Genomic DNA, 26,203 nt, shown 5'->3' on the forward strand with positions numbered 1-26,203 from the left:
TTTTGATTGTTTATGTATTTAGGGAAGTGGAGGATATATTCAAATCGACAACTTGAAAGTCAAATCATTTTAAAAGTTATAAATAACTAATTAAGTTTAAATAGTTTTTTATAAATAAAATTTAAAATAAGTAAATTATTTTTTATTTTTTATTTTAAGTATGAGCATCTACAATTAAAATTTGAATTTGAATTATATATCAACTGTTGTTGAAAACTCTTAATCAAGATTCAAAAACTTCAACACAATGACTTGATCAGATCAAGCTCTAAATGATAATTTTGTCACATTTTGGAGTTCCTTGACTCATGAACAATTAATCTCCCACAATATGTTGAAAGACTATACCGATATTTATATTGATGGAGACTTGACTACAAATTTTCAAGGAGTCCCGCGATTGAGCAATGCTTGGAATCTTGATTGATCAAATCTTTTATAACTATCAACTATCCGTATGTATCCGTACTCCTTACTTGGCTTGCAAGTTGCATGGATTCTTGTTTTCGTACGTATATGTTGTATACCATGTATGGTTTAATAAGTTTCATTATATAACGAAAGTCGTTTTTGTGTAACTAAGAGAAACAATCAAAAAATATAAGTAACTTGTAAATATTCAATGATGATCAAGTGCATTGAGATTTTGTCATGATAGCAGTGAACATAACATAACAGCCGGACAATAAAAAAAAATCATATAATTGAGGCGAATTCAATATTGTGATTAGTTGTCCAAATAACTTAGGCCCCGTTTGGTAGGGATTTTTTGCCCCAAAAAATTGATTTTTTTACCGTTATTTTACTATTCAGGCCGTAATTTTTGATTTCTTCTCTCATATGTGGACCCCACTTTTCTTCTAACGGTTAAAAAATCAATTCTCAAAATCCCTACCAAACGTGCCCTTAATAAGCAAAAATATTTATTTTATTTAATATATTTATATAATACAAAATATTTTTTTTCATTGAATTTCTATTAAGCACGTACTAATAAGCAAAAATATCAGTAAACCAACTTCAAAAAATATAAAGAACTACAAATTCACTTCATGACCCATTCAATGTAAAATCCATTGTTTAAATTTAAGTTGGTCCACTATTATCTTATACAGACCATTTAGCACATCAGAATTTTATTAGATATGATTTTTTCATTTTGACGTTCTTATTTTATTGACTCCAAACTCATCCAACCAAAAAAAATTTTAAAAAAAAATAAAAAAATCCGAAGAAGAAGAACTTTTTGTTACATATTTTCTTATTTCAGCTTGAAAGTTTCCTTCTCCTTGATGGCTCACTTGAATACCAAGTCCAGATTTTTGGCATCAAACGTTTTTAAAGCCCTTAGCAATGTTTGGTTGAGTAGAATGGAGAAAAAAAATCCAAAATCTTATCCATCAAGTAGTCGCTTCAATTCATTAGTGTGTACCAAACGTGCCTTAAAATTTATGGCACACGGCAAAGGAAATGATCAATTACAGTGTAACAAACCTGCCCAGATTGTGGAGCATCGCCAGAAAGAAGGCAGATTCTCATCGTCCTCTTCCGACCAATATGTTTCAAGTAGTTTCACGGCAATTTCACATATTTCACTGTTGTCATGAGTCTGTAGGTTCTTAATCTTCTGAAGACCACCAGCATCATCAATCATCTGAGCATAGACGTTGACATCTTCGGTGTTTCCTTGGTTCTTCTCAGCTTCTCCAACCTTCAGAATATTCTCAAGGCCTGCCAACCAATATTCGATGAAATCTGCCGGGTTGGGAGTAATTTGAAGACCGCACATTGGCTTTATACAACCCTCACGGACCAAGAACCTGCCCCCAAGATGAAGCATTAATACTCAACCTAAATGTACAATAAGGTGCGAGAATATGATAATAGCTGTGAAGAATTTACTTAATTTGCTCGTTAGTTCCATCCTTTGTGGCGAACAAAATAGCCCAAGCAGCCATCCACCATATCTCAAATTCATCATTTTGAAGCAGTTGGAGAAGAGGCAAAATAATATCAGCGTCAATCATGGCCTGCGTATTAAGATGACATTGTTAGAATAATTCTAAAAATATGGGCTTCCCATTTGATTGCAAATTTTACGGGTAGATATATGGCTCATAATAATATTGTCATTAAGCTCAATATGTTAATTGCTCACTTGGACCGTTTTACACTTTACGGGTTATATTTTATATAATGTAGTTTAAGTACATGGTCCGAAAATATATAAACCCTAATTAGGGTTTAAGTCGTTAATTGGACGGTTCCATAAATTCCTATATTAAGGTTGGGTTCCTCTCCTCTCCATATGTTGTTTTATTGACTTGTCCTATTGACGGCTAATATTTTGAGGAACAAGGAGAGGAAGTTCTAGCTGCTAATATTCATATCCAAGATGTCTTCTCACGTATAAATTTTAAAGTATCAATTAAAAATTGTGATTCTTGTTTTTTAGCTTGATTATTGTTAAATACAAAAATTAGTATCAGAACTTCCATGCTAAGATTAGAATCCTTCATAAAAACAATAATTATTGAAGAAGTTATTATTCATAAAGAAGTTGGAGGTTTTGGTATAAATTATTGCGACCCCTTTGATAAGATCGAGGATACGAATATTAGTCGTGCCTAACAAATAGATTGCCCTAAGAATCATTAGCAGACACATTTGAATTTTTTTTTTATTAAATAATTTTTTTTTTGTTTTTTTTTTTTTTTTGTTTTTTTTTTTTTTTTTTCCAAATAAGCATGATATCTTATATGTTTATGGTAAAATGAGAGATGGGAACATTTAAGGTGCGTTTGATTGCCAATATTTTTCATGGAAAATGTGTTTTTTCACTCAAATTCCTACTTTTATGCTGTTTGATTGCCATTTCATTCCATGAAAAATATTTTCCTATTTTTGGTCACGTAACCATATTTTCCTCAAAATCAAAGAAAATATTTTCTTTAGGGGGAGTAAAATTTTATTTTCCAGGGGATTCACCCTCTCTTTCTCTAAGATTTTATTTTCCAGGGGATTCACCCTCTCTTTCTCTCTCTAGGGTAGTCACACTCTCCCATCTATTTACCAATAAAAATAGACAAGTATAATATTTTCTACGTTAAAAATTAAATCAACTGAACACATTTAATTCACAATTTCTATGCAAATAAGTTCTAGGCAATTGAATTACCTATAATTTATTTTATTTCCATGCAAATTACATGCTTGCAATCAAACGCATCTTTATTATCCCTTTTTCCACAAAATAATAATAATATTAATAAAAATAAAATTGAAAAACTGCATTTGTGGTCAAAATTATAGAGAGCTAAACTAAAGAGCTTAAGCCTGCCAACATTATTGATACAAAAAGGGTTGTCCACGGACTGCTGGGTGATGGATGTTGTACATGGACGAAATTTTTGCAGCAACGAGAAGTATGCTCCCTGTTGCTTGCACAATTGACAAAAACCGAAATAGGGATGAGTGTGAGATGCTGGTTGGTTACCTTTTCATTGATTGAATTGGGAGGCCGATGGGTCATGGTTTTTGTTGGCTTTTGTCTATACCTAAGGCCCTGTTTGTTTTTCATTTTTGGAAGAATGAGAATGAAAAATATAGTTGTTATGGACCTCATACAAGATATTGAAATTCAAATTTGGCTGCTTGATGTGATGAATAACTATCATATTTTTCATTTTAATTAGAAAAGAATGGAAACCAAACATGGGCTAAATTTTTTGTTTCAATAATTAACAGATTTTGTGAAGATGGAGGCAGGGGCTTAGGTTGTAAATAGTGAAATTATGGGGCCCCATGCAATAAAAGGAAAAATGGGCCCGTTTGCAATTTTGGAAGAAAGGACCTACTCCGTAATTTTTAAATTTTGAGGTTTATTTTATAATTTTAAATTCAGGATCAAAATGCATTTTTCAAAAGGAGGTATTAAATTTGAATTTTAAAAGGATTTTAAAATTATATTTAAAATTGGCGACATTTTATACTTTCGTTAATATGTTTATATATTTAAATGTTGTTATTATTTGTTCATTTAAATTTCACATTTCATATATTGAAATTTTGTTGTCAATTATGTCTCTCAATCACACATGAATTTTGCCTTTTATCGGTTTATATTTATGATTTGTTGCATAATTATTATTTTATGATTGAATTTTCATGGGCTTTGAGACGATTCTTATTTTTTCACTAAGAGAAATATTTTGAAATAAAAATGGGTGGTAGCTGCAAAAGTGGCACACTTGTTATTTATTCGATTTTTTCTACAAAAAAAAAAGGTGTCAGCTTCGCATTTTTGAATGATTGCATATAGTATATGTTTTGGAAAATGGTAAAAGGCAGTTAACGAGTTTACTTTAGTCTAGAAACCTCATTCTGTCTAAAGGTTTGGTGTTTCGAAAATCAATATGATTTTGTTAATTAGTTTCATGATATATTTTAAGAGTACCTTGCAGCATATTGTATTGTCAGCTCAAAGGTAACTTTATAATGATGCATCTAGACTCTTACCGTAATAAGGTTCATGTAGTTTTGACTTTAATTACGAATTATCTAATTAACAGTCCATGTTAATTAAATGAATATTTTATCATCCATTGACTACATGAATTATGTTTGGATGATATTAAATATGATATTTTATTTTTCTACAATGTATAATGCCTAATGATAAGTGTAGTTTCTAAAATTATTTGTGATCCTAAATGATGATATTTTGTTATTGTTTGGACAGATTAATACCTAATTTGTTAATTATAGCTTTTATTAGGAATAATTCATGTTTCGAAGAAGAATTTGAAGAAAGAACGAAAAGGGGTAAAATTAAGCAAACCTAAAGTTTGGGGACTAAAATGTAAATATTCAAACATTGTTTCGGACCCCATGATGAAGATTTGAGAGTGCCTGAGGTCAATTAGATGAGGAAAGATACATCAACTTTCAACCGAAAAAATTATGCTTTGGATTTTTAGTCTTATATTGAGACCCCATTTTGGCATATCAAACTTTTGAATTGGAAAAATGATTTCTCAAGAAGAATTGTAGTCCTCTGAGTAAACTTTCCAATGCACTTTGAATAACCTTGATTGGATATCGGAAAAAAAAGTTATGATAAAAATACTAAAAGTCGTTCGATTGTTGGAACTTAGTCAAGGCGCACGCCCTTGCCTCTAGGAGAGGCACGTGCCCCTAACCGAGAAGGAGGCGATTAAGGCACCCCAAGGCTCTGAGGCACGCACCTCAATGTTAAACACGGAAAAATTTAGGTTTCTTTATTTTATTTTGGTAAGGAGTCTTCTTGACATCTTATAAATAGGAGAACACACCCATATCATTAAGAACCTCCCTAACACCTTAAAATTCATAGATTTAACATATTTTGGAAGCGAAGAATGAGGCTACATCATCAATTTCAAGGAAATTGTGCAAGATTTTTGAAGATTATCCATTCAAAATCAAGATTTCATTCACGAAAGTGGATTTCGCTACTTTCTTCCATATTTCTTCGTTATGGGTGATGTCTTTTCATTATTTCTTGTATAATTTAATAATTAGGATGGTTGTCTAAGTTTTTTATTGTATTGGATGAATGATGAACCCTATTGTTTGTTTATATTAATTCAACACAATTAATTTAGTATTTCATGATTTTTTTTGATTGGTTTTGCATTCCCATTGAATTATTTAATTGCTTGATCACTACTTAGATAGTAAGTAGCTTGCTGTAGTGTAGGAATACTCAAATAAGTCTAGAACACGGTAAAATCAATACATGGACAATATGTATTAGGAATAATATTTATGGTATGTGCAATTATGTGAGATAAATCCTGTGAATCAATGCATATTTTTCATATAAATTCGGACTAGCAATAAGATCGAGTCGTGTTAAACATATGTTTAATATATATTGGCAAAGAATATTGAATAAAAGTGGATTATCGATTGTCTTGAATGCATGAATTTACTAAATAATGAATTAAGAGTTGAATTAAATAGCAATAGAGGGATTCACGATTCAAATGCAAACATTCACATATTAAATAAATCGTTTATTTGCTTTGTTAATTTATGACTAGTCTAGAAAACATATAAATCACAACTCTCTTGATATCACCACACTTCAAATTTAATACTAGTTATTGAACTACAAATTAGACTTTATTCCTCGTGGGATTGATACTCTTAACTCACAAATCTTATTACCTGTACAATGACCCGTACGCTTGCTAATTTTCTACAAACAAGTTTTTGGCGCTGCTGCCTGGAAATAACGAATTTAATTTTAGTTTAGTAGTTTATATTAGATTAGATTAGATTAGATTTTTATTTTTATTTTTAATTTTTTTGTTGATTTTGGCTACCACTCTGATATCTCTTATTAGGTAATCTTTCCAGATGTCGTTCAGTAGTGCATCTAGGATTTTGACGCTGGCATGGTAAAAAGATTTCTGTAATAAATAATCTCGACATGAACTATAACGAAAAAAATATCAATTGTGAATTATGCTATGGGGTGCATTATACTGGCTACTGCTTGAATTCAAGCACTGATCCTATTAGCTCAAGCTCTTATGATTTAAACAATATTTAAGATGTCGAAGACTAGCAATTGACACATCTTTTAAATGCTACATGCTTGTGGGCGAGTATCTCCCTTCCAACACTCTTGTGGGATTTGATCATTCCATGTTGAATGAGGATGCACTTGCAAAATACTACACCGATCTTCCTAAGTTGGATGAAAAAAAATGTGTAGGGGATGGCCTATTCTGGTATGAATTTAAAATGTGGAGATATAATCCACTCAAGAAATTTGAAAGAAAAGAGTTTCCATTGCCTGTGAATGTAGATTGTGAACCGCCCATTCAACCCGAAGAGATATCAATAATGGAAGACGAGAACAGAGATGATGAAAGTTCAATTGCAAATGAACAAAACGAATGGGAGGTAATTAATGAAGAATACATTAACCCACATTCTGTCGATTTCATTGATTGTCCTATCATTGAATTTGTAATTATGCTTGAAGAGGAGGAAGAAGTCTATATAGTTAAATTTGAATAAGATGAGATAGGCAAGTCATATCACATTGGAGGGACAATATTAAAATTTATAAAAGCAACAAATAGTGGAGCAAAGTCAAAAGAGGCCAACTGAGCAAGGCATAAAAAACGTTCTTCAGAATTCCACGATGTTGAAAATAAAGTGAAGTTAAAGCCTTTAAACAAAGCACTTATTGGGAGGCAACCCCAATCTTTCTTTCATTTTTTTTTTTTTTTTTTTAAGATTTAGAATAGTTTAAAATAATTTAGATTAGTTTTCAATCAATTTTAGGGGCTCATCATCCACACCCCATTTCTCCTTATGTCCCTTATATATTAGTTAGTTTATCGGATGTTTGAGCTAAGTAACATGTGTTCCAAGTATTCGATCTTCAATGTTTTATTTGACTGCATTGTGCAAGAACATGAAGTCACTGAACCTTAAACCAACATTGACCAAGGAGACAACGGAGCAATAGGGAAAGCTAGTCATTGAATTTCATCGTCATATCAGGGAAGTCTTTTCTTCATTTTCTTCCCCACCACTCTATATGCGGATTTAGAATTTAAGACATTGAGGACAATGTCTAGTTTAAATTTGGTGTGAATTCTTTTGTTCTTTTGTTTTTGTGTGCATTTTATTGCTTCAGATATTAAAAAAAAATTAAAAAATTTGAAAAACTCCAAAAAAAAAAATATTTTCTTTGTGTGCGCTTGCGTGAGTTAGTTAGGCTTGGCTGGCAGTGATGATTATATTTAATTATGAATCGATCTATAGATGGTGAATAAGTTGCATGCTTAACTTAAGTTTTACTTTGCCATGTGAAATTTGATATTGAGCACTTGAATTAAGTTAAGCATTGTGTAGGAATGAATTGATTTCATAATTGAATATGTTGAAATAGTGGGCCATAGATGCTAAATCCAAAATCACTATTTTTACATTCTTAGATCAAATTTAGAATAGTTTAGGGGATTTTACTGTTGTGGGAAGATTTTGAGATAAATGGGGATTTCATGTGTGAAACTAATTTTTTTTTTAGTGGATTGTCTAAGGTCAATCGGATGAGATTAGGTGAAAATCTCAAGTTAGAAGTCAGTTTACTTGGATAAGTGTTTAATAAGGAACATTGCACTAATCAATGTATAAAAAAATGAAAAAAAAAAAGTTAAATAAAATATTTTATTTGAAATTTTCTCTTCGTAGCCTTTATCATTCGAGTTATTAAGTTTGTAAGTGTATTAAAACCTGTTACCCTAAAGTCAACTGGCTTGAAAGTTATCGACCTAAAACTCCCTAAAGGGGTCATTTAGAGAACTTAAGAAAAAAGTGTTGAAATGAAATTTAGAAAAAAATAGAAAAAAAAGTGCATGAAACAAAAGATGCACTGATTGCCTTGATTAAGTCTCAAACACTTGTTTAAGAAAATTGACTTTTACCAGGGAATTATTAGCCTATTTGAGTTCTGGAGATTGAAACAATCAAATTATGGAGAATTCTTGTTTATTGATATATTGACTTACAATTAGTTAGATTTATCTAAACTAGAGAGGTAAGGATAGTATTAAAATTCAACCTTAGATCACACATTTGAAAATAGTGAAAAGAATAAGTTTGGGGGTGTATGTCTTATGAGTGATGAAATGACATATTTGACCATTAAGGGTCAGAAATTGATAGTACTTGTGAATTTATGATGTCATGCTTAACTCTTCACACACATGTCAATTTTATATTGACAAAGTAGATTTTAATTTATGTATTGTGATTTTGAAGTTGTACAGATTTGATTTTATGATTTCAATTTTGAGATAAAAAGTCGAGTTAACTAGCAAAATCCTTTTGCATTGCTTGATTGACTGGCCACCAATTCAGTAATTAGCACCGTATGTTTGTATATTTGCTGGATTTTAATTTTGTTTGAGGACAAACAAAGATTCAAGTTTGGAGATTTGACAAGTGTAGTTTCTACACTTATTTGAGATCCCCAAATGATAATATTTTGTTATTCTTTGGACGGATTAGTACCTAATTTGTTATTTATTATTTTTATTAGGAAAAAATCATGTTTCGACAAAGAATTGGAAGAAAGAAAGAAAAAAAGAGGTAAAATGAAGCAAATTCAAACTTTGGGGACTAAAATGAAAATATTCAAAAGTTGTTTCAGACCTCACGATGAAGATTTGAGAGTGAATGGAGTCAATTAGATGAGGAAAGAAATCAAAGAGATGAATTATAGTCAAAATATTATCCTACATCAACTTTCGATCGAAAAAGTTATGTTTCGATTTTTTAGTCTCATATTGAGACCCAATTTTGTCATATGAAACTTTCGAATTGCAAAAATGATATTTAATGAAGAATTATAGCCTCTGAGTAAGCTGTCAAACACACTTTGAATCACCTCAATCGAATATCGGAGAGAAAATTATGACAAAAATACTAAAAGCTGTTCGCCTGCTGGAACTTAGTCAAGATGCGCGCCATCGCCTGCATGAGAGGTGGGCACCCCCAATGAGATGAAATTTGATTTTTATATCCAAAATTGATGTTTTTGGTCTTTCCTTTAATTTTTATATTGAAAATTGATGCTTCGTACGAGTAGTGAAATTGTCCTTAATAGTCTGGTTTCTCTCTTGTTTTAGAGAATACAGTTTTTGTACCAACAATGAGATGGAATTTAATTTTTATATCAAAAATTGATGCCTCTGGTTTTTCCTTTAATTCTGGTATTGGAATGGTTGAATTGTTTTATGATTCTCGTTTTTGATTGGGAATGGCCTTTAATTTTAGTATTGGAAATGGTTGAATTGTTTTATGATTTTGGTATAGTTTTTTTGGCTCTTTTTGGTGAAGCCTTTTGTGTTACCAATATGTCAAAGAAAAAAGCTCTAATCAGTGAATCATCCTCTACGTTGTTGCATAAGCGGTTGGGCCACATTTCAAGGGATAGAATGGAGAAATTGGTAAAAATTGAGATACTTCCCTCTCCAAACTTCTTTGACTTTGACGTCTGCGTGGATTGTATAAAATGAAAGCTAACTAAGTCTACAAGGAAATGTTCCACTAGGAGTAATAGTATTTTGGACTTGATACATACTGATATCAATGGACATTTACCTTCCACCATATGGTGAAACAAATATTTTATAACTTTTATTGATGATTTCTTACGATATGGATATGTTTACCTAATTAATGATAAATCTCATACACTTGAGAAATTCAAGATTTTCAAAATGGAAGTAGAGAAATAATCTGAGAAAAGTATAAAAGTTGTAAGATCTGATTGTGCTGGTGAGTACTATAGGAAATATGACGAGTCTGATCAAAACATGGGTAATTTTGTAAAGTTTTTACAAGGGTGTGAGATAGTGCCTCAATACACCATGTTAGGGACACCTGAGCAAAATGTCATTTCTAAAAGACGTAATCGGACTCTGAAAGATATGGTCAGGAGCATGATAAGTAGAACAAATTTGTCAAAATATCTATGGGGTGAACCCTTAAAAATTGCAATATATATTTTGAATAGAGTTTCAAGTAAAGCTATTGCAAAGACACATTTTGAATTATGGACAGGACGTAAGCCAAGTTAGCCTCACTTCAAAGTTTGGGATGTTCAGCTGAGGTAAGGATTTATAATTCCTTTGAAAAGAAATTAGACCTGAAATCCACTCCTAGTTATTTTATTGAGTACCCGACAAATAAAAAAGATATAAGTTTTACTATCCAAATCATGGCACTAGAATTGTTGAGTCCATTACTACTAAATTTTTGGAGAATAATTTTGGTGATAGTGAGAGTTCTATATTGAAAGAACTCTTTGTTGAACCAAATTAAGTTATTGTTCCAGTTCCTATTACATAGGAAATAGTTATTTCTCAACCAGTTGAAATTGTTAATGAAGAACTGAGGAACTAAGAGGAATTTTCAATTCTTCTTCCAACAACGATTGAGTTAGTTGCTGAGCCACAAATTAGAAGATCGTAAAGGAAAAGAAGGTCTACATTATCAAATGATTACATTACCTATTTATTGGAGAGTGATTTTAATGTTGGGCATATTGTTGATCCTGTTACTTATAATCAAGCATTGACAAGTCCTGAGTCACATAAATGGATAAATGCTATGAAATATGAAATGAATTCTATTGAATAGAATAGAGTTTGAGAACTTGTTGAACTTCCTCAAGATGCTAAAGCCATAGATAACAAGTGGATCTTCAAAAGCAAATTGAATTCGAGAGGGAATGTTGAACAAAAGAAAGCAAAATTGGTTGGAAGAGGGCATTCAGTGAAAGGGCATTGATTATAATGAAACATTCTCACTTGTTTTGTCCAAAGATTCTTTTCAAATCATCATGCCACTTGTGGCACACTATAATTTGGAGTTTCATTAGATGGATATTAAGACAACCTTTCTAAATGGAGATCTTTCTGAAAGGGTTTACATGAAACAATCTGAAGGCTTTGTTATGAAAAGAAAAGAAAACTTGATATGCAAGTTAAACAAATCCTTATATGGCCTTAAGCAAGTATCATGATAGCTTTTCTTGGTTTTGTTGAAAGTACGATTGAAAAAGGCATTTATCTCAAAATCGATGAGAGAAATTTTATTTTTCTTGCCTTGTATGTTGATGACATTTTGCTTGCTAGTAGTGACTTAGCGTTGCTTCTTGAGACAAAAAAAATGTTATTTAAAAATTTTGAGATGAAAGATCTTGGAGAACCTTCTTATGTGTTTGGCATTGAAATACATTGTGATAGAAATCGTGGCTTGTTGGGACTTCTCAGGAGGCTTATATACTATGTGTTCTAGAAAGGTTCAATATGCAGAACTGTATACCTGGTGATGTAATATTATAAAAGGAGATAAGTTTATCAAAGCTCAATATAGGGATGTCAACGAGTCGAGTCGAGCTGGCTTGTGAGTCGAAACTTGAGGCTTGGGCTAGGCTCGGGTAAAGTGAGCGAGCCTTTTTCGAGCTGCTCGGCCAAAAGAATTTTGCTTGACCCGAGCTTTTGGCTCGGGCTTTAGGGGCCGAGCCGTGCAGGCTTTTTTTTTTTTTTTTTTTAAATGGCTACATTTTAAGGCAGCCACAGTCGGCAGCCTAATTCTGCTATGGCTGCCTAATTTTTTTTCCTTCTCAGGCTTGGCCCGTCCTCCCAAAATGAGGCTCAGTAGAACCGAGCCTTGAGCCAGTCGGCTCGAGCTGAATTGTCATCCCTAGCTCAATATCGTAGGAAGAGCTAAAAAGGGAATCTATGAAGATGATACCATATGCTAGTGCTGTGAGGAGTTTGATGTATGTTTAAGTTTACACTAGACCGAATATAGCCTATGCGGTCAGTGTTCTTAGTAGGTTTCAGTCGAATCTAGTAGCATTGAAAGTAGTTAAGAAAGTTATGAGATACTTGAAGAAAACTAAAAGCTACATGCTTACTTTCTAACATTCAAATCATCTTGAAGTGGTAGGCTTTTCTGAATCTGATTTTGTTGGATATCAAGATGATTTGATATCAACCTCAAGTTATATTTTCATATTAGCCGGTGGTGTTATCTCTTGAAAAATTGTAAGTAGACTCTAGTGGTATCTTCTATTATGTAGGCTGAATTTATGGCATGTTATGGAGCTACAGTCCTAGCCATTTGTTAAGGAATTTTTTTTTAGGTTGAAAATTGTTTATTCCATTTCGAGGCTAATCATTATTTATTGTGACAATAGCACAGTAGTATTCTTTTTAAGGAATAATAAAAGTTATGGTGGGTCAAATCACATTGATATCAACTATTTGGTGGTTAGAGATAAAGTTAAGGAAGGGTAGACGAAAATAGAACATATTGCTAATATGGGTATTGTGGAAACCTTTGACTTTTTGGTTACTGGGAGTTATTTATGTAAAAGAACTACGTTTTGGTTTAGTCCATTTGCGGAGTACGTAGGCAATCTATATGTCTTTTATGTACAACCCCTTCTAATAATAAAATATATTTTCCCTATCTATAAATTATTTTGAGTATGTATTTGGCTTATATCTTTTTATTATGATATTATTATGATATCGAGATATAATAGATAAAGACATAAGATGAGTCTCCTTTAGAGACGTGCGGTTCATTTTGATTTGAAGCATTATGAGGACCGATATGAATTAGCAGAGTTTATTATCACATTTTGTGCAAGTCCATACTACACGTTGCCACATTAGTTGGAGGAGGTGGATCTATGTCGATAAGGATGTTGGCATTTGTAGCCGTGGAGTGGTCCTACATTGTTTAAATGGTGTAATGACTTCCATGTTCAATGTTGACATTCTTGTTAGACCGGATCATGTTGACTAAGGTGTTATCATTGGAGCTATACTTGTGTAGCCGCATATGTAGTCTAACTTGGAAGTCAAAAGTATTGTTTTATAGCAATCAAATGTTTGTCCAAGTGGGAAAATGTTAGAATAATTCTAAAAATATGGACTTCCCATTTGATTGCAAATTTTACGGGTTAGATATATGACTCATAATGATACTGTGATTAAGCCCAATATGTTGGGTGATCACTTGGACCATTTTACACTTTACGGGTTATATTTTATATAATATGGTAATTTAAGTATCTGTGATTAAGCCCAATAAGTCGTTAAATGGAACGACTTCATAAATTCCTATATAAAGGCTATGTCCCATCTCCATATATTGTTTTATTGGCTTGCCCATTGACGGCTAGTATTTTGAGGAACAACTAGTTGCTAATATTCATATCTAAGATGTCTTCCGTAGGTATGAATCTTAAATTATCAATTTAGAATTGTGATTCTTGTTTTTTTAGCACGATTATTGTTAAATGCAATATACATATCCTCAGCATCCGTCATTTTAAGAGATAAATGGAGGATTTCAACTTAAAAACAGAAAAAAAAAGGTAAAAATGACAAATTTATCGAAACATAAGTACTACTACGAGACAAAAATTGTGAAAGATGGCTAGAGAAAAATCTTCAGTCATGTCATTCAAAACAATAATTAACTGGGGGAATATAAAAATGTCTTTACTCTGACATCATTTCTTCCCCTTTTCCAGTTGAGAAAAACCGTAAAAATATTGCTCATTTATCTCAAGGCACTGATTATGAATGCATCGAGTGATACTGCAAAAGCAAAAACAATTTCATAGCAACTTGCGTACCTGAATATAATCGTTAGTCCGTCGAATGAATAATATAATGATCCAACACGTGCTCAGCTTGACAATTTTCCTGTACTTTCCTGTCAAAAAGTTACGCAGGCAAGGAAGAGCCCCTTTGTCGATAATAACCTGGAAATCATTCAACAGAAGCAAGTTGGTAAAAAACATAACATTGCTTGACATCCTTAATCACGGAGTGAGTTCTCCTTAAAAGTGGTCAAAGAGTATAAAGGTTTATTACTTATACTGGTTTCGAATAAAAAATGGTTCATTAAAGAATTGGATTGTCTCTTTATAGTATGGCACAATGGCATACAAGATAGACCCTCATACAATTTGAGAACCACAAATATGGTTCAATTTAATGAATTCAACGTAGCTACACACCAGAGGATAATGGCAAAAGAATAAGAGCAATTCCAAAAGCGTGTTTAGGAACAAAATTTTCTTAAACTTAAGCTGATCTATTCTTAACTTCACCTACAATTCTGTAAGAGGAGTATAAGATGACGAAGGTAACAACAGAAGTTACTTGGAAATGCTTATTTCTTCAAAAATATAATGAATAATCTTTTCCATCATTCGCAGACCCTTGATGTGCATTTGTGTATATTTGAAACCACACCCTTGGCATTTTCACATCCCAGCAGTAATTTCAGAGAGTACCTTTTGAATTTTGTACAATTTTTTGATTCCTAGAGATGGTATGCGCTTCAAACATATTATAAGCATTGTATCGAAACCGAACATCATGAATATGACAAAACAATAAGGACTGAAACCATTCTTCTAAAGATTATTTAGCAACAGAAGCAACAAGATTGCATTTACAAAATGAATATATATCTGAACCCTGAAAGATCAAGCAATGCACCATTGACAAGGACACCACTCTCCACCTAAGGTAAATACAAATGTAGACCATCGAAACTGATAAAAGAACAAATGGCTTATGGTACACCGCTTTATTCGAAACAAGTAAACAAGATATGGTTTGTGAAATATACCATTGGAACAGTGAACATACCACATAACAACAAATTCATGTGCTCAAAAGGAAGTTTTCTAATTAAAGTTAAGAAAAAGAGTTAGCTAATACCTGAATCTGGATATCATCAACATATTGAATAATTTTACCAACAGTGTACAGGGCAGGTATCAAAACAAAATTTGGAGAATATCTGCGAACCGCTAACCAAATAAGCACAACTAAGTTCAATAAACAAAACCAAATTTAAAAATCATAAATCAAGGAATTTTCCACTGACACTAAAAGCTCAACCAAACGAGCAAAAACACCAGCATCAATCACATCTTGGATTATATCCTCTTTCCCAGAAGTTAGAAGGAATAGTGCCATGCATGCATGGCTAACATTGTCTGTATGAATCAGACGAGCAAAAGAAAGGAGGGCCGGTTTCACCTGCTCAATAATTCCATGTAGAATTGGTTAATTATTGATATGCATCAAAATCGTACAGAAAAGCAATTGGAAGACAAACCTGCTCGAATTGAGGCTGTGGCACTCCATAACAAAGCTTTGACAATGTCTTCGCAGCCTTTCTCGTGATGGATAGTTTTGTTTTATCATTAAATGGCTCCAATAAGGGCGTTAACACTCCATAACTAAGGACAAGATCTCAAGATTTTGTTGAATCATAAGCAAAATTTCCTAAAATCGGAGGTGCCCACATTAAATAATTGGACATACAGTTAAAAGTGATATTATATATAATATTATATAGTTATTTTATTATAGTAGGTTTTCTTATTATTTTAGGTTTCCTGGTAATATATAAATCGATTTGTTTTATTATTTAACCTAATTTTTGGTGGGTCAATAATATGTAGTCTTCTTCTTCTTTGGATGGTTTATCTAATTAGTTTGTATTATTTTCATGGTATTAGAGCCAATAGTTGAGTAAAATTGGTGAAAACTACAGAAAATCACAATACAAATTTCTGTTCAGAAAATTGCCCACAACCGAACCTATTTTCTTGTTTTTTGGCCAAACTGGACATTGTATGAAGAGACTAAGACCATATCAGTGCTCTGCAGATTGAGGAGAAGCTTCCGGTTTAACGTGTGACGGTGATGGAGGCGCCTGGGGTCACGCTCAGAGGATGTTTGCGGCACCTGTAGACGTGTGAATGCGAATTTTGAGGTGATTGATAAGGGAAGCTTCTTCCTTGATGAGTTTTTGATCTTTTAGTGGTATTAGTTTGAGTATACGTGTACTGTTTAGTATATTTCAGTGGTAGTTAGAGGCATCACGTTGGTTGTTGTTGATTTTCTTAGAATTTAGTGATTTATTTTGATTGGTAATAATTTATTTGTTTATTTCATGATGGCAACTAAAAGATATGATTCACTTCAATTCATTAGTATCAGATTAAATGGTAAAATTACTAATATTAGAGTACCGTGATGAGAAATTTTCTAAAAGAAAAAAGACTATGGGGTTATGTTAGTGGAACTATTGTGAAACTCAAAATCATTGCTCAAAATTATGTAATAAAGTTAAATAATTGGGAGTCAAAGAAATCGAAAATTCTCACTTGGATTCATGATTCTGTTGAGCAATCCTTTGGTATACGGTCAGCGAAGTTTGAAACAACAAAAGAAGTTTGAGAACACTTTCAGAAATTATACACTAAGTGCAACTTTGCAAAGCGGTATAAGTTGGATATTGATATACGAGTATAAGTTGGAGATTGATATACGAGTTTTACATAAGAAGGATATAAATATTCTTGGGTTTTACACAGCTATAAATTCAATTTGGGATGAGTTAACTTTTACGAAATCAGCAGGATTGAAAGGATATGAGGAATATATTACTTTTAGAGATGAGCAATGATTAGTTCAGTTTTTTATGGAATTTCACCGTGATTTTGAGGGATTGAGGCTATATCTTGCACTGCACTCCACTTCCCTCAGTTGATTCAGTGGTTTATAAACTTGCAGCTGGGGAAATACGTTTGAAATCTCTTATAGAAGAAGATATATTATTGAGCCACCAAAACTTAGTTAAACAATGAAACAAATTAGTTTATATATTACAAGGAAATCTAATATAATAAAATAAATATATATTATTATATATTATTTTAATCAGCAATGTGATTTGGATTATGAGGAGACTTTTGCTCCTGTTGCCAAGATGATCACTGTCCGTACACTTGTTGCGGTTGCATCTATTCGTCAGTGGAGTCTCTCTCTGTTGGATGTCAAAAATATCTTTTTGAATGTAAATCTTCAAGAGGAGGTTTACATAGTTCCTCCTCCTAGTCTTTGTCACTCTCCTAGATTTGTTTGCAAGCTCAAGAAAGTACATTATGGCCTCAGACAGGCACCTCATGCTTGGTTTGAGAAATTTTTCACTGTTCTTACCTCTCTTGGTTTTACACCCAGTCATCGTGACTCTGCGTTATTCTTTAGGTGCACTTCAGCTGGTTACATTTTTCTTTTGCTGTATGTTGACGATATGATTATTACCGGTAATGATGTTGGTGTGATTGCATCTTTGAAATTAGAATTGGCTTCTCGTTTTGAAGTGAAGGACTTAGGTGCATTATCTTATTTTTTAAGGATAGAAGTTGCTTCTTCTCCTAGAGGGTATCTTCTTCCCCAACCCAAGTATCTTCTCGTCTTACTGATACTAAGTTTGTTGATACCCCTTTTGAGTTTAATGCTCGATATTCATCCTCTGGTAATGTATCTTTGACTGATCCCACTTTGTATCATGCCATTGTTGGCTGTCTAATTTATTTTACCATCACATGTCTCGATATTCTTATGCTATTCACATTGCTAGTCAATTCGTTTCAGCTCCTACTATAGTTCGTTTCAGCTCCTACTACAGTTCATTGGGTAGCTGTTGTTCGTATTTTACGTTATCTTCATGGTACTTGTTTTCAGAATCTCTTATTTCCATCGACCTCCTCTTTAGTGCTCCGTGCCTACTCTGATGTTGATTGGGCCAGTAATCCCACTGATCATAAGTCCACCATTGGTTTTTGTATATTTTTTGCTGATTCTCTTATCTCTTGGAAAAGTAAGAATCAGACTATTGTTTCTCTTTTTTCTACTGAAGCTGAGTGTCGAGCTATGATATCCACTACCATTGAGATTGTGTGGTTGCGATGGTTACTTACAGATATGGGTATTCCTCATTCTTCCCCAACCCCTATGTATGGTAATACACTATTCAAATCTCTCACAACTCTGTGTTCCATAAGCACACAAAGTACATTGAAATTGATTGTCATCTGGTTCATAATCATTTGTAGATTGACACCATTTTCCTACCTTTTGTTTCTTTATCGTCGCAGCTTGCTGATTTCTTTACTATGTCTCATCTAGTTCGCCATTTTTATTTCTTGTGTGACAAATTCTCACTGCTTCTTGCTTTAGTATCACAAGTTTGAGGGAGGATGATAATATATATAATAATATATATTTATCTTATTATATTAGATTTCCTTGTAATATATAAATTGATTTGTTTCATTGTTTAACCTAACTTTTGGTTGTTCAATAATATGTCTTCTTCGTCGGATAGTTTATCAAATTAGTTTGTATTATTTTAAAAAAGCAGCTACGAAATAAAATTCAGAGCTCTTATTAGTCTTTGTCAATTTGTAAAAAGTTGGACAAACATATCCCGAATAAAAAGGTGTTGCCTTTACTCACGCAAAATCAGTCATGGAACAATGTCATTTTTTACACTAGTTTAAAGGCACAGTTTTTCATCTCGCATCTACAGCATGAGACAATTAATAAATTGATCTCGATTTTATTCAATTAATATAAATTTGCATTCCTCTGTTTTTCTCCACTTTAGATTCAGAGAGCTTTTTCTCTTTGGTTTCGGGTATTTTTCTTGAGCTAACGTGTAATTTCTTCACTTTGAAAAGAGATTGAGAGATTAAGAGTAGAGTTTCCACTGGGCGTTCTCTTTCATGTACTATCCACTTGTAAACTGTAGCGATAATCATTGTTTTAAAAAGCGTAATGTGTGGCAAGGCATTGAGATCAAGTTTCGTGCTAGGCGAGCCTAGACGAGACTTAGGCTTGAAAAAGTATTTTTTTATTTTAATATTATTTTAAGTTTTAAATCAATCTAAAGATCATTTAATAATACATACAAATTATAGTACCAAATGCAGTTTTAAGAGTTTAACAAAATAAATATAGTTTCAAATGAAAAACAAAATATAGTATAATAGTGCTAACTGAAAATATTTTGAGAGTTTTTAATTTTTATTAGTTAGTAAAAGATAGGAAAAATGATTAATTAACTTAATAAAATTAATTAATTATTTATACAATAGTACAATATATTATAATCAAACCAAGGTACAATACACCATGGCCAAACCGAAGGAATTCTCATCCTAAATCAAAAGTTCACAACAAAATCATTGGAGATACCCTTTATAAATTAGTGGGCCAATGAGTGTTAAACAACTTTTTGGGTCTTTCAATCCAATTAGCTAGAAGTTGAAAATTTTATAATCACTGAACAATAATAACAAAATCATAATAAAAAAATAATGCGTGCCTAGGCGCCCGTTAAGCGATCAACTCTTCCATTGATCGCTTAATTAGTTGCCCAGGCCCTAGCAAGGCGTTTTTGCCACGCCTCGCCTAGGCACACTATTTACAACACTGGTGATACTATACTAGTGCAGATTGAGTTTATCTTCCTAGTTTTAGTAGTATGACTTAGAAGCCTTTTATGAAATATTTAAGCAATTTCAAATTTAGTTATCTAATAATTGATTTTTATTGTTGTTTGCTTGTGTGTTTCGTAGATAATTTTACTTCGAACGTACAAAGGTTTAAGTATGGGAGTACTCGATAAATGTATTTTTACATACATCTATTTGCTATTTAACTTGATAAATATTTGTCATTTGAGTGGATTTCTACATAATTTAATTTAAACATGATAATTATAGGTAAAACTTAGACTAAGAGGCACTTGGGGCAAGAAGTTGAAGAAGAAGATTTTAAGATAATTTGGAGTTGATTCAAAGAAATTGACGGCTGATCGGTTGCACGAAATTAATGAGTATCAACTAAGCAATCGGTGGAAAGTCGAAAGTTTCAAGAGCCAAACTCAATTTATCGAAAGTTTGAGGACTAATTTCACATTTTCGAAACTTAAGACTAATTTCGAAAGTTTTTAAGGGACGAACGTGAAAGTCTTTGAAATTTTTAGGATCAAATATTGAAGAATTGGAAAAAAGGATCAAATTGGACAAATATGTTGAAGTAGGGACAAAAGTGCAAAAATACAAAAGTTGAAGGACTGATTTGGTCTGTTTAAAATTGAAATGGACAAAATTGATGAGATGAAAAGTTGGAGGTCATACTTAATAGAGCAAAAGTTCAAGGACTTGGTGTGCAATTTAATGTTGAAAAGTGAGAAAAATAAAAAGGCTCACGTGGAAAAAAATGTTGCATCAATTTATGGCCACAAAGGAGATTAATTGACGTTGATTCTCTGTTTGTCACGGTCCAGTTGTTTGGACACGATGAAGTTTTTGCCGTTTTCACTTGGTCCTAGGGCTGGACATGTCAGTTCTAATGAGAATTGAATCGATCAAAAATTTTCAGGTATTTAGTAAGTGAATTCGTCGAGTCCAAATTTGATGATGAAACCGTTCGGGTTTGGTTCAGATTGGTTCGGTTTGGTTCCCAGGTTCTGTATTATCATTAAATTTTTTAATATTTAAAAAGTTACATTAATTCAACTAATGATATGTTCAATTTTAGCTCTTACAAAATAACGTAATCCAATTTTATGTATCTTTTGCATATCTTTTTTACTGAGTTCTTCATAGATTTTATTGTTAAAATCATCGGAAGAGGAAGATAACGAGCTCAAAATAATTAATTTGATTGTTAAAATCATAGGAATAGAAAGACAACGAGCTCAAAATAATTAAGAGATGCATTGTCAAACTTCAATTCAATTTCTTCAAAACGGTAGAAACGACACTACGGTAGAGTAATAGATTTAGATAAAATTTAGGTCAATTTGATTAAATTGATTTTGAACTGAAAATTAGAAATAGGAAAATCATATTTTTGGGTTTGAGTTAAATTAACTAGTTAGCAAATTTATTTACAAAAATAAAGTAATTTAGCTTATTTAAAATAAATTAATTTAAAAAAATAGGAAAATTCGATTCTTATTCGTTTCTTTGGTTCTTGAACTAGAATCGAAAAATGACGGGTTAAACAAAACCAAACTCGTCGGTTCTCGATTCAGATACCCGTTCGGATATTTAATTTGAGAAGAACTGCTCGATTCGGTTCGATTCGGTCCTACTTGTTCCGTTTTGACTCATTTTTGGAGCTCGATTTCCAAGGCACTCTTACTATTATATTAGGATCGTGTTTACGTCAAATTAAAGGGGGAAAAGGTTACAAAAGTAAAAAATTAGAGAGAAAAATTAAAGAAAATAGGAAGATTTGGCATGGAACAGGACGATCAAGGTGTAAGATCTTCAATTTTTTTTCGTGTTCTTCATAACCCGATGATGTACTCCAATTATTTCTGATATTTTTCTTCTCCTATAACATGCATTTAAATCCATAGTTTAGATAAATTATGTAACCTGCTTTTGAATCTTGATTTTAATAATCATGTTTTGATTTTCTTCTCCGCTAGCAATTGAACACAATGAAACCACAAATATTGGTGGCAAAGTGGAATTACCCATATCATCTAGAGTAGTGTTCCACAACGACTCAGAGCCAAACCCAAAAGGTACTGTATCAAACTGTATGTCCACTCCACAGTACCAAACATGTCTAGATGTTTCTTAACTGATTCTGTGCGACCTTACAAGATGTAGAAGTGAGATTCTTCCGTCTCTTCAGTACAACCTGGGCACCACTTCGGACTTTCAAGACTCCACCTCCAGAGAACGTATACCCTTTCACATTCAGGGACTCAGCTAGATGAGATTTTTTTTTCAAGTTTGAAACATGTCGAACCTGACCAAGATATCTAATTGTCCCATTTTTCAACCTCAATCTGACCTTTCCAATTCCAGCTACCTTACAAGGTATGTTGTTTCCTATGAAAACTACACCTTGTGTCAAACAAGTCCCGACTAGGACACATATGGAAATAACAAGATGAAAAAATCCACTCCTCGTCAGGCTTAGATTCCATATTAGATACGGTCAACACCACATCTCCGCTATCCAATTATTCTTCGACAATATTAGCCTCGTCCGAATGATCTAGTTGCCTCTCACGAATTGCAGATGAATTACCTTTATTCTGCAACTTATTGCAATCCCTGTTGATGGGTCTTTTTCTCTTACAATAGAAACAAACTTGATTGCTGAAATTCACCCTTGACTTACCCCTTCGTCGATCACCATAAATCACAAGACCTTCTTCATCTCTGGACTCAGATCCAACTAGATACTTCATCTTTTCCTTTAAGGACAAGGCATCATACACGTTTTCAATGGTGATTATGTCATGATTGTACAAAATCATATCCTTGAATGACAAAAATGAAGTAGGTAGTGAGCACAAGAAGATCAAGGTCATGTCCACTTCATCATATTTTACCTCTTAACGTTTTCAAATTAGCGATGATCTCCTTGAACACAGTTAGATGGTCTTCCAAAGATCCCCTTCTGCCATGTGATGAGAATATAGCCTCTATTTCAGAAGCAACTTGCTTGTCAGAGTTTTGGTCATACACAGTTGCTCCAACTTCAACCATAATGCAGATACTGTCTTCTCCTTCAAAACATCCTGAAAAATGTTGTTAGATAGGTGAAGATGAATTTGAGAAAGTGTCTTCCGTTCCTTCTATTGCTTCTCCTCTATTGTCCGCATTGTGGGCATCTTGTCAAATTTCAACAACGTATCATTCAAACCCATCTGCGCCAAACCATTTCGCATCTTCACTTTCCACAACAAAAATCTTGTATTGCGATCCAAAAATCAAATTTCATACTTCATGGCTGCAATCGATAATAGAAATCTCAAACAAAAATTACAATCAATAGCTCTGATACCACTTGTCAGGAAAATGGAGAGGCAAGTGTGACACAATAGAAGTATTTGATTGCACAAGCAAAAACAAGATTAAAGTAAGAAGAAAGAATGACAGAGGAACCGAGTAATTTTATTATTGAGATTTAATCAAGAGAAAAATATAATATCAGCAATAATGCTTCATGACGTCACAAATATAGAAAAATAGTCTAGTAATTATATGGAACAATTCAATCCCTACAAATAGAGTTGAACATGTAAAAAAATGTCAAAAAATTTCTTATTTTGATATCTTCAAGTCCAATACAAATTTCAACTCCCAATAGGGATTTCAAATAGAATTTTAACAAGAATTTGATAATTAAACTTGAAAAGGAATCCACGATAACATTCCAATTAGAATCCTTTTGACGTGCACGTTATTTAAAACCTTACAATTATTTCAACAAGAAATTTGAATCACACCCAAATTCTAACAATTGATAGCCTTTAAATTACTGGTCGGCCGCAAAATTACTGGTTGCTTATGAATGGAAAATCCAAAGTCACATACCATCCGAATTCTCGTGCCAAAGATACGGGTTTTTTTATCTCAATAGCCGATCAATGAGCTTGGAAGAGTTGAAATATTATCACAGCATTATAATTTGAGGACCGAAATAGTAAAAGTACACCACCACGACCTTAACAAAATCAAGAACTATAGAGCCTGTTTGGCTAAGCTTATAATAAATAATCAACCCGCAGAATACGATAGGGAAACTCTTAGGCTTCTCCTACAACATTGAGCCATTGAGAAGAAATCAAGAAACAGAAATGGAAAATTTTCCCCCTCAAAGAGGGACTTTTGATTTTCATTTTTAAAAATGGGTGAAAAATCGTCGGCTATACAGAGAGGGGCAACCTTAGACGAAATGGTGGGCAATGGCTGCCCCACCCGGTATGTTTATCAAAATAGCCTTTGACCAAGTTTTTAAAAAAAAAAAAAAAAGAGGGAAAATGTTATTATTTGTGTAGGGTCGAAAATACCCCCATCAAGGAAAGAAGAGAAGAGAAAACAGAGAGAAAAAAGAAGAGAAAAAAAAGAAAAAATCAGCCCGGACCGCTCAACGTCGCCTACGGACTGTCTGGACCTCACCAACTTCGACCAAGATCAGAGCTACCTCGATTCGCCGGAGACCGTCATTTTCTGGAAGGTTAGACATGTTTTCTATAAATAACTACTTCGAATTTGTGAAAGTTTGAATGTTTAGGATATGAATATGGGTTAAATTCATGTTTTTATGGTTAAAATGTAAGAAAATATCGAATTTGAGGTTAAAATGTTGAAAAAGAGTGAAAAAAGGGACGGAGCTCGCCGGAAATGGAGTTTCCAGCGGCTCCGTCGGTGTTCGTCCGTAACAGACCAGAAATGGTCCGTTACGAACCATTTCTGGTCCGTTACGGACCACAGGGATGGTCCGTTACGGCTACCGGACCAGTCCAGACCAGTCCGGATACACCGACCCGAATTTTGGTCCGGATCGGCTATCCGGCCCAAATTCGGGCCCGAACCCGGATTTGGGTCAAAAATAATTTTTTTTTTCAGAATTATTGTTTTATTTTTGTGTTAAGAAATAAAATGAAATATAAAATAAATTATATATTAAGAGAATTAACGAAATATTTAAAGAATAAATTAAAAAAAGCAATATCTTTTTTACTTAATGAACTAAGATAATGAATTAAAGAAATAGTAAAAGGAAAAATCGAATAGATATTATTCAAATAAATAATTGAAATAGAGTAATTAAATATGAAATAAATAATATACATAATTAACGAAATATTTAAAGAATAAATTAAAAAAAGCAATATCTTTTTTACTTAATGAACTAAGATAATGAATTAAAGAAATAGTAAAAGGAAAAATCGAATAGATATTATTCAAATAAATAATTGAAATAGAGTAATTAAATATGAAATAAATAAAACACAGGATTAACAAAATATTTAAAGAATAAATGAAATTGAATAATATTTTTTTACCTAACCAATTAAGATAATTAATTAAAGAAATGGTGAAACGAAAAATCGAATAAAAATTATTATTTTTATTCAAATAAATAATCGAAATAAATAATATACATAATTAACGAAATATTTAAAGAATAAATTAAAAAAATAATATTTTTTTATTTAACGAACTAAGATTATGAATTAAAGAAATTGTAAAAGGAAAAATCGAATAAATATTATTAAAATAAATAATCGAAATAGAGTAATTAAATATGAAATAAATAAAACACATGATTAACGAAATATTAAAAGAATAAATTAAATTGAATAATAATTTTTTACCTAACCAATTAAGATAATTAATTAAAGAAATAGTGAAACGAAAAATCGAATAAATATTATTATTTTTATTCAAATAAATACTCGAAATAAATAATATACATAATTAACGAAATATTTAAAGAATAAATTAAAAAAAGCAATATATTTTTTTATTTAACGAACTAAGATAATGAATTAAAGAAATTGTAAAAGGAAAAATCGAATAGATATTATTCAAATAAATAATCGAAATAGAGTAATTAAATATGAAATAAATAAAACACAGGATTAACGAAATATTTAAAGAATAAATTAAATTAAATAGTATTTTTTTACCTAACCAAATAGTGAAACGAAAAATCGAATAAATATTATTATTTTTATTCAAATAAATAATCGAAATAGAGTAATTAAATATGAAATAAATAAAATACAGGATTAACGAAATATTTAAAGAATAAATTAAATTAAATAATATTTTTTACCTAACCAAATAGTGAAACGAAAAATCGAATAAATATTATTATTTTTATTCAAATAAATAATCGAAATAAAATAATAAAATAAAAAATGAATAATATATATAATTAACGAAATATTTAAA

General features: G+C 32.0%; 1 protein-coding gene across 1 annotated transcript; it reads right to left on the reverse strand.

Annotated features, from left to right (window-relative positions):
* Nucleotides 1–1,371: 1,371 nt before the first annotated feature.
* LOC111369867 (importin subunit alpha-like) lies at nucleotides 1,372–15,910 on the reverse strand. Its single transcript, XM_022991572.1, has 5 exons — nucleotides 15,505–15,910; nucleotides 15,336–15,417; nucleotides 14,237–14,365; nucleotides 1,903–2,030; nucleotides 1,372–1,820 (listed from the first exon to the last, which is right to left on the reverse strand). The coding sequence occupies exons 1-5, from the start codon at nucleotides 15,594–15,596 to the stop codon at nucleotides 1,475–1,477; spliced, it is 777 nt and encodes a 258-aa protein (XP_022847340.1). The 5' UTR covers nucleotides 15,597–15,910; the 3' UTR covers nucleotides 1,372–1,474.
* Between the last annotated feature and the right edge of the window lie 10,293 nt (nucleotides 15,911–26,203).

The sequence above is a fragment of the Olea europaea genome, chromosome 20 (assembly GCF_002742605.1).
Source record: "Olea europaea var. sylvestris chromosome 20, O_europaea_v1, whole genome shotgun sequence".
Taxonomy (NCBI): domain Eukaryota; kingdom Viridiplantae; phylum Streptophyta; class Magnoliopsida; order Lamiales; family Oleaceae; genus Olea; species Olea europaea.